This window comes from Nestor notabilis, unplaced genomic scaffold (assembly GCF_000696875.1).
Source record: "Nestor notabilis isolate BGI_N333 unplaced genomic scaffold, ASM69687v1 scaffold5454, whole genome shotgun sequence".
Classification (NCBI taxonomy): domain Eukaryota; kingdom Metazoa; phylum Chordata; class Aves; order Psittaciformes; family Psittacidae; genus Nestor; species Nestor notabilis.
In genome coordinates, this window is record NW_009926748.1 from 19,271 (window position 1) to 31,354 (window position 12,084).

A 12,084-nucleotide genomic window follows, 5' to 3' on the forward strand; every position below is an offset into this window, starting at 1 on the left:
GCCATCCCTCTCCCCAGCAGAGGCGAGCCCTTGGCTGGCACAGGGGGGTGTGCCATCCCTGCTCCCATACAGCCATAAGTCTTTCACCAGCCCAAATCCACTTGCAGCCTCAGTGCCACCTGCCAAGGGCACCAGCTCTCACGGACCAAAGCCACCCCACAAGGGCTGTGTCTCTTCCCCATGGCTACAGGCCCATGGGGCAGTGCACAAGGGGCCCTAGGCCAGGCTGCTCCCCAGGCACTGGGGGGAGACAGGGCTGAGGCAAACATGAAATGGGGGTAGAAATGGGGAAGGCTGGGAGGAAGGGAGGGAGGGGGCACTTGTTTTTGTGGCCAGAACACACTTGTCCCTTTGCAGCATTGCCCTAGACCATCACCTCCCTCAAGTCTGCAGCTCAGCCTCTGGGCGCTGCTGCCATCTGCCCCAGTGGCCTGGCAGGCCCCCGAGGGGTCCTGGCAGCCCCCCGAGGGGGATTCTGTCACAGATACAAGTGGGGGGTAGGGGAGGGCAGGGGGCGAGATGATGGGGATGGGGGAGAGGAATGTGTGCCATTGAGAAGGTTTCCCAGGGATGGGGCAGGGTGGGGGTCACCCATCTATGTCCCAGCTGAAGAGATGGTGCTTCACGAGCATGTCCTGCACCCCTTCCTTCAGTGGCTTCTTCTCCTTCTCCTGCAGGAGAACACCGAGACCCAGGTCAGTGCTCCCCACCCAGAAAAGGGAGGCTGTGTCTGTGGCACCCAGACAGAGCAGCCTCCTGCACTTCCCACCTCCACACAGCTGAAACAGGGAGAGGCCCTGTGGTTTGGGCAGCACTGGGGAAGGGAGGAGCCTGCCTTGCCCCACTTCCCCCAGTCCCTGCTGCCAGCATCGCAGCACAGGCCCAGTGCACAGCCTGCCCTGGCAGGAAAAGCAGCCTCATCCACAGCCTCTGGTGCCGGCCCAAAAGGAGGCACAGGAGAGGCTGGAGCACAAAACTGGGAGAGGTAGAAAGTAACTGAAACCCCCAGCTGAGGGAAAGAATGAGAGATGTCACCTACTCACCTCCCTCTTTATTGGCAGAAAAAAAATGAAGGCGAATTTGCAGAGGACTCTGCAACGGGAAGAGAATGATGGTAACAAACACACACACACCCCCCAGCCCCCCCGATCACACTCCCAGCCTGGACCCACAACTGCTGCCCCCGGGCATGTCTGTTGTGTTGAAAGGGCAGCACCACCCATGCATCCCCTCTTTCCCCCCCTCCTCTTTGGGCTTCACATCCTGCCAGGCCCAGGCTGGGAAGAGAAGTTGGAAGATTTGACTCAAGTGCAACCCCTACAGAGCCTGATGCAGCAGCGCAGGGAAGCACGGCCAGGCTCGGGTGCTGCTACCTTGCACTCAGCTGGCAAAGGGAAGTTCCTCTCCAGAAAGCAGACCCCTGCGAGTAGCACTTAAGAGTTCATGCGCTCCCCTCTGTCCCTCCTGGAGTTAGAGAAGTGGACTGACTCCCATGCACAAGTGTCACACACAGAGCTCCCTCGCTGATCCCAACTCTAAGAAGGGGCTGCAGGCACAGCCTCAACCCTGTCCCTCGAACAGGGATGCAGAGCTCAGACCTCCTGGCAACAAGCACATCAGTCCTTCCAGCTCAGGAGAAACTCCTGCATGGGGGTCTCCTCTGACTCCTGAAGCAGTGAGGGAGCCGAGGCTCTGCACGGAAGCTGGCTGGGAGCAGTGCAGCATCAGCCTCTGCTCCAGCTCCACACAAACCCGAGCCCAGCCATGAATCGGTCCCACTTGGTCCTTTGGCTGTGCTGAACTAGCACTGCCCCCATGCTGTGAGAAGGCAGCCGCAGGACACCCGCAGCACAGAGATGGAGGGGACTCCTCTCATTCATCAGCAGCACAAGGAGGACAGGGCACCCCGAGGCGTGCACATCCTGGCTACAGATGCTTCCACTGGGGCCAGAGGGGTGGCGTGGACAAGAGACAGTTCCTGCAGGATGGCAGCAGTTACAGGGCTGTAACGGTGGCTGCTCTGTGGCTCCCTGGGACTGGATGTGGCTTTGCAGATGCAGGAGGGCCAGAGGCACGCCATGTGATGTGTGCCCTGGGCTCCAGGTGATGTGCTTTATGCAAGCTAGGCACTAAAGCCACATTCAGCCCCTCACATCACTCCCTCACTTAACTAGGAGTCAGCCAGTGACTGGACACCTTCCTGGCCAGTGACAGCCACTGTCTCTCCACCACATTCCCTGTTCCTTGCTTGCACTCACGGTGGCTAGCAGAGGACCTGGAGAGCAGGGGGTAGGAAAGGCAGTTTCTCCATCAGAGGAGGTGCAGGGCACAGCAGGAGGCTGCTGGCAGGCAGAGGCTGCCTGCTTGTCAAGACAGCTACGCAGCAGCCAAGCCCTTGGGCCAGGCAGGCACCCTGCATCACATTAAACTGTCTAGACAGTTGCTGCTGCCTCAGCACACAGAAGGAAACCTCTGCAGCAGGGATGCCTGGGCAGCACACACTGCTACTCGCTGGAGAGGGCCCAAAGCCAGCCAGAGTGAGGGCCACCTCCTGCAGGGGAGGAGGAAATCCATGCCAGACCCTGGCGAGGCCCATGGGGACACTTACCTCAGCTCACATTTGATCTGCACCCAGCCGGGACTGCGCAGGAATGACCAGGGATGGAACCACTTCTCCACGGTCTGCAGGCTTGAGCACAGCACCTCCAGCCACAAGTGCAGCACCTGCTCACTGCAGCAGTGGGGCAGAGGCATGTTACTCAGCTGAAGCCAGGGAAAGAAGCCCCATCCCTTTGGGATAGCCTGTTTTCAGCCCAAGCCTTGACCCCAACCCACAGTCCAGAACCCCAGTGGGAAGAGGCTATCCCAAGTAAACTTGTGTGAGCCACTCCATGCAGTAAGAGCTACTTCTTCCAGCCGTGAGCCAGGCCAGCATCACGAACAAGGAGCAGGTCTCACTCTGTGGCTGCAGTGAGAGGGCAAAAAGACCCCGTGGCCTAAGATAGATTGAAACAACTGCTGCCTTTGAGCCCCCTCTGCCCCCTCCCAAGCTCCTTGCACCCACCATGCCTAGGGTATCACGACCAGATGACTCACTTCAGACCAACACAGATGAGGGAACGAAGCTTCACGTCCATCTGTGCATGTGCAGCGTCATGTGTCATGTTCACAGCCTGAACCGCCTGCAGGGAGGGAAGATGTGATTTTACCACTTCCTCAGCTGAGCCTTAGGCTGGGCAGGGCAGCCACTTCAGCAGCACAGCTCCGCACCCTCACCCGGTGCCACCAGCTAGCACCAGAGGGGCCGAGACCTCCCAGTGGCTTCACCTTGCCCCAGGCACCTGGTGTCTCTACTCCCGGCCAGAGAAGGTCTGTGAGGCTGGAGCACCTCCCTAGAGATGGGGATCCCGCAGCCTCCATGCGGAACTTCCCCACACTGGGAGCTGGGCTCTGGCTGGGCTGAGGGAAGCACTTACCCGGTAAAGCAGCTCCTCTGGAGTGAGGACTTTGCCATCTTCATCAAGCCTGCAAAGATCATAGCAGAGACCTAGCTAGCTCTGCAGCTCACGTAGGCCTTTTCCCTCTGTACCCTAACAGCTTTCTTGCTACTGCTGAGCCCACAGATGATCCTACAACCGTGAAAGAGCAAGATACAGATCCAGAAGCAAACACAGGAGTCCAGGGAAGGAGACAAGAGCCACTGCCAGCCCCAAGTCAGCACAGGCACAGCAGCCTGCTGATACTACACCCACAGGAGGATGGGGCAGCCCATGAGCCTTCCCAAAGTGGAGAACAGCAGTGGTTTGATGAGTGCACAGGAGCAGGACACAGACCCAGCTGCTTGGTGTGACTTAAGTGGCCTTACCTGTAAGTCTTGCAGAGCACAAGGCGAGAGTACACAGAGTCAAAGTCACGTTCCACTTCCCTGCTTGCAGCCTAGTGGGGCGGAGGGACAGTCAGTACACTCTACCCTACAGCCCCCTCAACCCAGCCCTCTGGCAGCCCTGCCCCACAAAGGCAGCTGAGACATCTCACCTCTTCAATGAACAGCCAGGGGTGGCAGGGCCCCCCCAGCAGAGATGGCTTCTTCAATCCATGTTCAAATATGGACTTCAAGGCTGGACAGAGTGTTCCTCGCACCAAGTCCGTCACCCCTTCTGTGACCGAGTCATCTCCAGCGATGGAGTACTGAGGAACACGAAGAGCCAGCTCTCAGCATGGTGCCGAGGGGGCAGAGCATGGACGTGCCACTCATCTAACAGCAGCTCTGCACAGAGCTCTTCCACTCACAGGTGCCCACGAGGCCCCCCACCCTTAACCCCTTATGCTCTTGCTGGCTCTGGCATAAGGCACCAGTGCTACTCCCTGGGGATTTGCTGGGACACCAGGACCTTTGTGCCTATGTGGTACCCAGGAGACCACACAGGTGACCCGAGCACCATCCTGGCAGCATTCAGCATGTAGGAACTGTTGTGGTTTGGTGTGATGCTGACTGAGCTAAGGTAAGGAGAGGGACTTGAAATGAGGGTCTCTGGGACATTTTTAGCTGCTAAAAGTCAAGGCAAATGGGGCTAGGTAGGAATTCCCCGGTCAGCTGGGTCACTTCAAGGTATCACCCTGACACACTGTTCCATGAAGGGTATCCCAAAATTAGGATGAGTGGGATCCTATTTACACAGCTGGGAGGAGAACTGCTCAGCAGTACAGGGTGTGTTTATATACAGAGAAGTAATCTGCATCTAAGGAACTAGCCCTGAGAAGGGGGTAAGGTAGCAAGTGAGATGTCAATAGTAAACTCTCTAGGGGCTTCTTCTGCGGGCCCCAGGTCAGCCTTTGAGCCCTTCTTCACTCTCTAAATGCTGAGGAGAGGAAGGAACAGGGCCTTCTCCACTTTCCCTGCAAATTGCCTAGGCCAATAGCTGATGATGTTTGTATCCTTATCCATTACCCCACTCTTGGGGCCATACTGAGGTATCTGTTCCTGACAGGTGGCATCTCACCACTGCTGGTTGTGAGAGGAACCAAGACAGTGTCCCTTAGGCACAGCTACTCAGGGAGAATCCACTGCAGTGGCCTCAAAGCATGAGCAGGATCCACAGGCACAGCCTCAAAGAGGGAAGGAAGAGAGCACAGGCACAGGGGAGCTGGCAGAAACACTGCCCATGGGATCCTCCTGCATACCTGCCTGCTGCTTTCTCAGCCTGCCCAAAGTTCATCTCTAGGGTCCTTGCAAGCCCAGGCGTCACACTCACTATGCCCTGCAGCCCCCTGGGGCCCTCATCCTCCAATCAGTCAGCGTGAGGAAGTTGTGGAAACACGCTTAGGAAGATAAGCTGCCTGATCACATCACCAAGTGCTCAACAGCCAAAGAGAGCAAACAGACCTCAGGAGGGAAACAGACAGCTCTTTTCAACTATGGTTTTTCAGTTATGACATTACCCTTCTTTTTTAATGTTGCGTTTTGTTGTTGTTGTTGTGGTGGTGTTCCGGTTTTTTTTAATTTAATTTAATTACCTCTTTACTCCGCTCATCCAGGATCTCCACAAATTTTGCAGGAAACCAACCTACAAAGAGTGGACAAAAAGAGGTCAGCCTGACATAGGCACTGAGAGACCCCTACACAGACAAGACCAGAGCCCAGTGGGAGCTGAGAATAAATCAGAGTTCAAAGAAGGGTCCAGTACCAAAAGAATGGTCCAATCTCAAAGAAGGACAGGAGTAACCTGAAAATCACAGTAATTAAGGCAACTGCATGAAGAAGCCAAGTACAGGACACTGCCCACAAGCAGCAGAAATGACATGCACCCTACCACCCTGCACCAGGAGGATGGAGCCTAAAGTTGCTGTTTGTAAGAAGTAGCCAGGTAGCTGCACTACTGCTCTCATACCCTGCTTTAACATTTCCCTTGTCCCTGCCAGATGCTCTGGGTAACTGCCAGAGTCTTTGCTGCAAAGGCACCAGAGCAGTTGCTGCAGATGAATGGATGCTCCACACCTGGCACCACTCTCACCAGTGCAACCCATCCTGCTCTCACCTCTCAGTCCGTTCAGCTCTCCCACCCAACAGTGCTCATCCTTCTGGGAAATAATCTGAAAAACAGGGAGTGGAAAACACTGGTTAAAGAGAGTGCAGTGCCAGGAGGGCTGCAGCTACCTGGCTGTGCGCGCACAATGAGGAACAGCTTTCTTCTCAGCTGTTTGCCAATGTTCTGTTCTCACATGGCCCAGGGCCTTACTGCAAACACAATTCACCTGCTCTCCCCAGTTTCAGATGGGACACCCACAGCTAAATGGATGCTTTTGCAGGCTTACCACAGCTCAGTGCGCAGCGTTAAACTGGGACTTCTGCTCAGCTGTGTGGCAGCCAGGAAAGAGACTTCTTGTTTGCATTGAGAACGACCCACAAGACAACACTCACAGGGACACACTGCCTCATTCCCTGGCAACTCCAAGAAACACCAGCTGCTTCCCTTGGACTCCTAAGTGGGCTCTAAGCTGATCTCCTCCCTTCTTTCCCTGCAGAAGGGTCAGTGCAGCACCCCAAACCAGTCAGTTCTGCATGGTCCTGCCCTGGTGCCCGTCTCTAGGCTGACGTACCGTGATGATGTCGTTCTTGCGGAAGCCCAGCTCATCGTCATCGTGTCGCTCAAAGTCCAGCAGGGCCTTGGCTCGCCGGCGGCGGTTGCGGGAACAGGCCACATAGTTCTCGTGGTCCCGCTGGTGGCTCTCCATGCTGTAGTCTGGAGTCAGATCCTAACATGCATGTGGGTGAAGAGCAAAGTGGAATGAAAAGCAACAGATGACTCACAGCTGATGGGCCAAAGCCTGTGTGCCCTTGTTCCCAAAGCTTTTGCTGCTCCTAGGAGGCAGACAACCTCCCAACACAACCTTCCTCCACCAGGGATGGGTCGAGCATCCCTCCCTCTCCACCCATTACACCTGGCATGTTCTTCCTTGAGCCTATGCTTCAGGAGCATGTGAACAGCCTATGGTGGGTGCCCAACACTCATGCCTGGAATACGCAGCTGTGCAGATCCAGCTGTTCCCACTCACAATGCTGCAGTTCTTGGGATCCACACACTGGAAGTGCCGTGCCACCTGCAGAATGGCCTCACGCAGGTCAGCCACTAGCTCTGTCTGCTTGATGTTCTTGGCTTTCAGTGCCTCCAGATCATCATCCCCTGGGGGAGCCCGCACAGCCAGAGGGAAGGCAAGGAAAGAAAACACACATAAGGCCTTTATTTTACTTATTTTTTTTTGTTAACATTAGAAATCACTGATTCTGCAGAAATCAAAAAAGCCTGACATTAAAAGTGCCTACACTAAGGCAGGTACTTACCGCCAACCTATTCAATAATGTAAATAGCTAGTGCCAATTTGACTGTCTCAAATTTTAAGGAGCTGGTATTTCAAACCACACCTGGAACTGGAAGATGTCATATTTGATCATCTGGGCAACTCAGTTTATCAAGAAGCTGCATACTACTTTATACTGCATAGACACTTCTATATAGTCACCTGAATGGTGGGATGCAAACTTGGGAGCTTTCAAGAATTCTCTTCGACTGAAATTCTCTTGAAGCTGAAACAGCTTTTGGTTGAATTACTTCTGATTTCTGTACACCTCACAGGCTGAGAGCATATTCTGCACTGAGTCTCGAAAAAGATTCGAAAAGCCAAGACAGCGCATTTTGCTGTGTCAGTCTAGAAGTCAGAGCCACAAGAGAAAAGCCGCCACCTACTTAAGACCTTGACCTCCCCAACAGCCAGATTTCAAAAGTTTGGGTGTATAGAAATGGTCATAAATACAAAGAAAAAGTTACCAAAGCATCTTTCAACAGTCACTAATTAAGTACAAAGTAAACCCAATCAAAGCATCTTTCAACAGTCACTAATTCCCCCCAGGAGTTTTCACAGCCTACCTCTATTAATTTATGCAGACAGATACGTAATGGGATGGACTCTTTATAGATAGTTGATGTATCTGAATGCCTTGAAAACTGGGTACATGCTATTTGGTACATGATGTTTTGTTTAAACTCTGTGTGTTTTCATACCTCTGTTTTTTCTCTCCTTCTAATACACTGAAGATGTCGTAGCCTGAGTAACAAAATCAACACTTTAACAATGTCTAATTTTTATACAAACACAGCTTTTATGTAAGACCCAAGTAAATCACTGGCTAGCAAATTAGTACTCTGCTTATCTTCCAACAGCACTTGCAGAAACCAGCATGAATAGTGTGGCCCAAGCTATACAGCTACTGCAACAGTGATGTACACATGAAGCTTCTGGTTACTGAAAAGTGATTCACGTTATCTTTTAATCGTAAGTGATCTTAATCAAAAAGACCCAAACTTTAAGAATACAAATAGAAGCACAAAATTAATTTTAAATTATTTTTCATAATTTTTTCATAATTTAGAGAATCAGATGCACAAAGCTTAAGAGAAAACAGAACTGTGTTTCTGGACCAGAAAAATTGCAGGGCATACTTACTCCCAGTCCAAGCAATGAAAATTAACAAAACCTCCTCCTCAGTGGCTAGGGGCAGGAAATAGAGCCTGTAAGAAGCCTCACTACAGATTCAGATATACAAAGATTGTAAAAAGACAGGTGATCATGCAGACAGTGGGGATTCCCAGAAAATGCATGTTTCTAAAACAGACTGTGACCAAAGAAGAAACTACTCAACCACAGCCGCAGTAGCATCACGGGCTGCCCTCATTTACATAGATCTCTGACTCTTTCTGTACTCATTCAGTCCCTTCTGGCCAAAATACCATGCTCCTCCATCTGTACCCAGATGAATCCCACCCAAACACAAGCAGGAGATACGGGAAGCAAGTTCCACACCCTCCTACCTCAGAAAAAACATGACAGAGAAGAGAGATTTCCTCCAGATTCACCCCACTGCACCTGACACGCCTGCATGTACATTTCCAAAACAGGAAACCAGTGTGGGATCAGCCATGTGTGAGGAGGCTGTATTTCGAATCCACAGAGACCCATCAGCTGCACAGGTGTGCAGAGGAGGACTTTCTCTCCTGCATTTCCTTGCTGCAGTGCCCATCCAACATGAACAGGGTAAGACTGCACATCATGTTCTCCACCAAATTACCTTTTGCTGTTTCTTCTTTTTATTCCTTCATTAGAAATCGGGTCCAACTTCTTGCATCTCAGCTAGAGAAAGCCCTGGCCAAACTGATGTAGCATGAGCAAGACTTGAGCAGGAGAGGTTGGACCATAGGCTCCTAGAGGTCCCTTCCAAACAGTGCTCCTGTGATTCTATGACTCCTGTCCAAGTCACTACTGTATCTGCACTCACTCTAAGGAAGAACAACCAAGTTCTGGGTAAGCTCTTATTCCCACCGAGACAAGGTCTGTGTACCAGCTCTACACTGTAACTATCGCAGGCAGCAGACTTTACAGTTAAGGCTGATTGACAGTTTCCAGTATAAGGTGAATTTATCATATCCCAGCTTTTTTTCCTCTTTTTTAGGCTGAAGTTTTCCATTCTGGTTATCTGCTGCAGGATGACAACTTCTCTATTTTAACTAACACTTTAAATACTAAGAATAATACTATGTAAAAAAAATGATGGTCACTGTACAGAAACCCCACTAAAATGAGAAAACACTATCAATCATCTCACATCTACCACTGATAAATTCTGAAGCTTGAACTTAAATTTTTCTTTGTGTGTGGCATAACTCACTATCACCTTCATAAAACTACTCAAACTTGGTCAAGGAGACTAGCTGAAACACAAGGAAGATGCATTTGACAGCTCAGTTCCCTGCTGGTTCAGTCTGAACTGTACATTACAGACAAGAGGTCTGAGTTGAGGTCGCACAAGCAACTTTCCCACATTTCTTCACTTCTGCAGCTTCACTTTACAGCATCATTGGTCTTCTACCATAACTTTTTATGTGCTTATAGCAAGCCTGTGACAATACATCACCTTCCTGGAGAACATCAGAAAAGCTCTTCTCTGAAAATACCAGTAAACCAAAGTTTTAGATTTAGTCAGGCTATTTCAACCACCACAGGAACACTGTTTGAACCATGCAAATTCAGCATGGTGTCTGCCTCCGGAAAAACAATTTCTGTGGTAAGATGTGGTAATTTCAAGAACACTAACCAGTTGCAAGGAAGGTGATGACAATGAGGCTTACAATAGAAAGGGCTATTGTGGAGTCAAAGAAGCAAGTTACTGTTAAATCCATTCAAAACCTATTCTGGCTTTGTGCGTTCTGGACATATGCCAGCTTAGCTCATAAGCAAAGAAAATTAAGCCTCAAAAGTGTTCACAACATTGTAAGTAAGGGGAACACCAGTGATGTTTGCATTTATAAATTTTGATGGTGACACACTGGACCGTCTTGCCCTGTCTCAGATCTTCAGAGATGCTCCAGAATTGAGCAGAGTAAGATCAGGAGAGAACAACTTCCAGCCTGTGGACTGCATACAGTATGACAGAATACGGGTCTGACCTGTTGGTCAGTGCAAGAAGGACATTACAGCTGGGCTGAGCTGCAGCCCACTGTTAATCAAGGACTAACCATCTAACCGAAAATTTACTTTCTGAGCTCAGACCAAAGCAAGCACCTAGAAAACTGCACTTCTTCCCTCCCATCCTTCAGTTCTGGCTCCCTTCTACCCTCTTCCTCTATCCCAGCGTTTCCTGCTTTGCTCTCTTCCTTCCTAGACTGCTACACACATCAACACCACATGACAGGCACAGGATTATCCTTACCGAAAAGCAGAGAGGTGATGCCAGATTTCCTGCGCTGAGTTCTGCGACGCACAATCTGAGGGAGAGGGAAGAGAGAGAACAAAGCACACACATTAGGATAGATCTCAGAAAAAAACCAAAGCAACCCTCCACACTGGGCAGCTCTGGGCAAGGGGTCCTGACAGCTACCACTGCATGGGGGAGGGCAAGTGAACTAGCAATTTTAGACATGAGTTGTTCTTGTTCTGATGCAATGAATCACCTCTACTGCTTGATCTGCTCCATGTGCAATAGGTTATTTATAGCTCGATTATTACAGAAGCATAATTGAAGTTCAAGAATCAACCATGATTTGAGTAAATAATCTAATTGTACTTGTTGCCAAAACCAGTTCCACATGTAATTACATATAAATTTCTAAGTGGCTGTCCATTACATTTTAGAATTGCAGGAGTGTCTTGTGATGAGCACACAGATGACCATCAAGAATACATCTTCCATACAGGCTTGATAAACAGGAGCTACATCATCTGTAACTGCAGACTGTAGTCCAAGATTAAAGACAAGCGCATTTTTTATTCAGCTTCTCATGCTGTTTTCTGACTCTGCCTCCCAGAATTATTTTAGTGTACCAGATTCTTACTAATGGATTAACTCCAGTTCCTACTCTGCTCTGTGTGCTCCAAACGAATTCTGCCAGAAGCATATGTTGTTTCTTTTAGTTTCCACTAATGAAACGCATCACATTTCATCATAACTCTCATTAATGATAATTACAATCAACATCAATATCCCTTTCACCTGAGGATTTATCAACCAGTACAGCTCTGGCAGCATTTCATTAGGACAGACCTTCCTTTTCTCCTCTGGATGACAGTTGTCCTGGAGCCATAATCCTCTCATACAGGAGGACTACATGCTCACAAACAGCAACTGGGAGGGAATACATAAAGGAATGGTAAGGAATACATAAAGGAATGGAGCAGCACTCACTTTGGACAAATTGTTGACAGTGGTGCTGGAGTTGAGCAGCTGCCCTTGGTCAGCAATGAGGTAGGCCAAGTGTTTGCGGCGCTGTGTCTCCACCGCCACATCTGTCAGCGAGCCAGCCACGCGCATGGCCTCCCGCAGCAGCACATCTGCATCTTCAATCTGACTGGGGATGTCCGAGAGCGTGTTGAAGATCGAGGCAGAGTTCTCAGACTGGATTAGCTCATCCTCCTGCAATGAAACAGTCATTTTGCCACACAAAACAATGAGCACAACAGCTATGCTCTTGGGGCTGCTAGATGCAATTTATATTCAGCTTGGGCATGTGTAACTAGACAATTTCCATAAAAGACTTC

The 12,084-nt window shown here is 50.3% G+C and overlaps 1 protein-coding gene across 2 annotated transcripts in view; it reads right to left on the bottom strand.

Moving 5' to 3' along the window:
* Nucleotides 1-587: 587 nt before the first annotated feature.
* Nucleotides 588-12,084, bottom strand: part of SGSM3 (small G protein signaling modulator 3) — a 19,060-nt gene continuing 7,563 nt past the window's right edge. Inside the window, exons 9-21 of one of the 2 annotated variants that reach the window (XM_010013703.1) lie at nt 11,732-11,959; nt 10,760-10,814; nt 7,054-7,181; nt 6,598-6,753; nt 6,036-6,090; nt 5,515-5,564; nt 4,036-4,188; nt 3,866-3,936; nt 3,477-3,525; nt 3,097-3,182; nt 2,609-2,731; nt 1,044-1,092; nt 588-665 (exon numbers count right to left, since the gene is read on the bottom strand). In XM_010013703.1, coding sequence (XP_010012005.1) covers nt 588-665; nt 1,044-1,092; nt 2,609-2,731; nt 3,097-3,182; nt 3,477-3,525; nt 3,866-3,936; nt 4,036-4,188; nt 5,515-5,564; nt 6,036-6,090; nt 6,598-6,753; nt 7,054-7,181; nt 10,760-10,814; nt 11,732-11,959 — 1,281 coding nt within the window. The remainder of the gene's footprint in view (nt 666-1,043; nt 1,093-2,608; nt 2,732-3,096; nt 3,183-3,476; nt 3,526-3,865; nt 3,937-4,035; nt 4,189-5,514; nt 5,565-6,035; nt 6,091-6,597; nt 6,754-7,053; nt 7,182-10,759; nt 10,815-11,731; nt 11,960-12,084) is intronic. The other variant, XM_010013704.1, reaches the window with a different exon arrangement.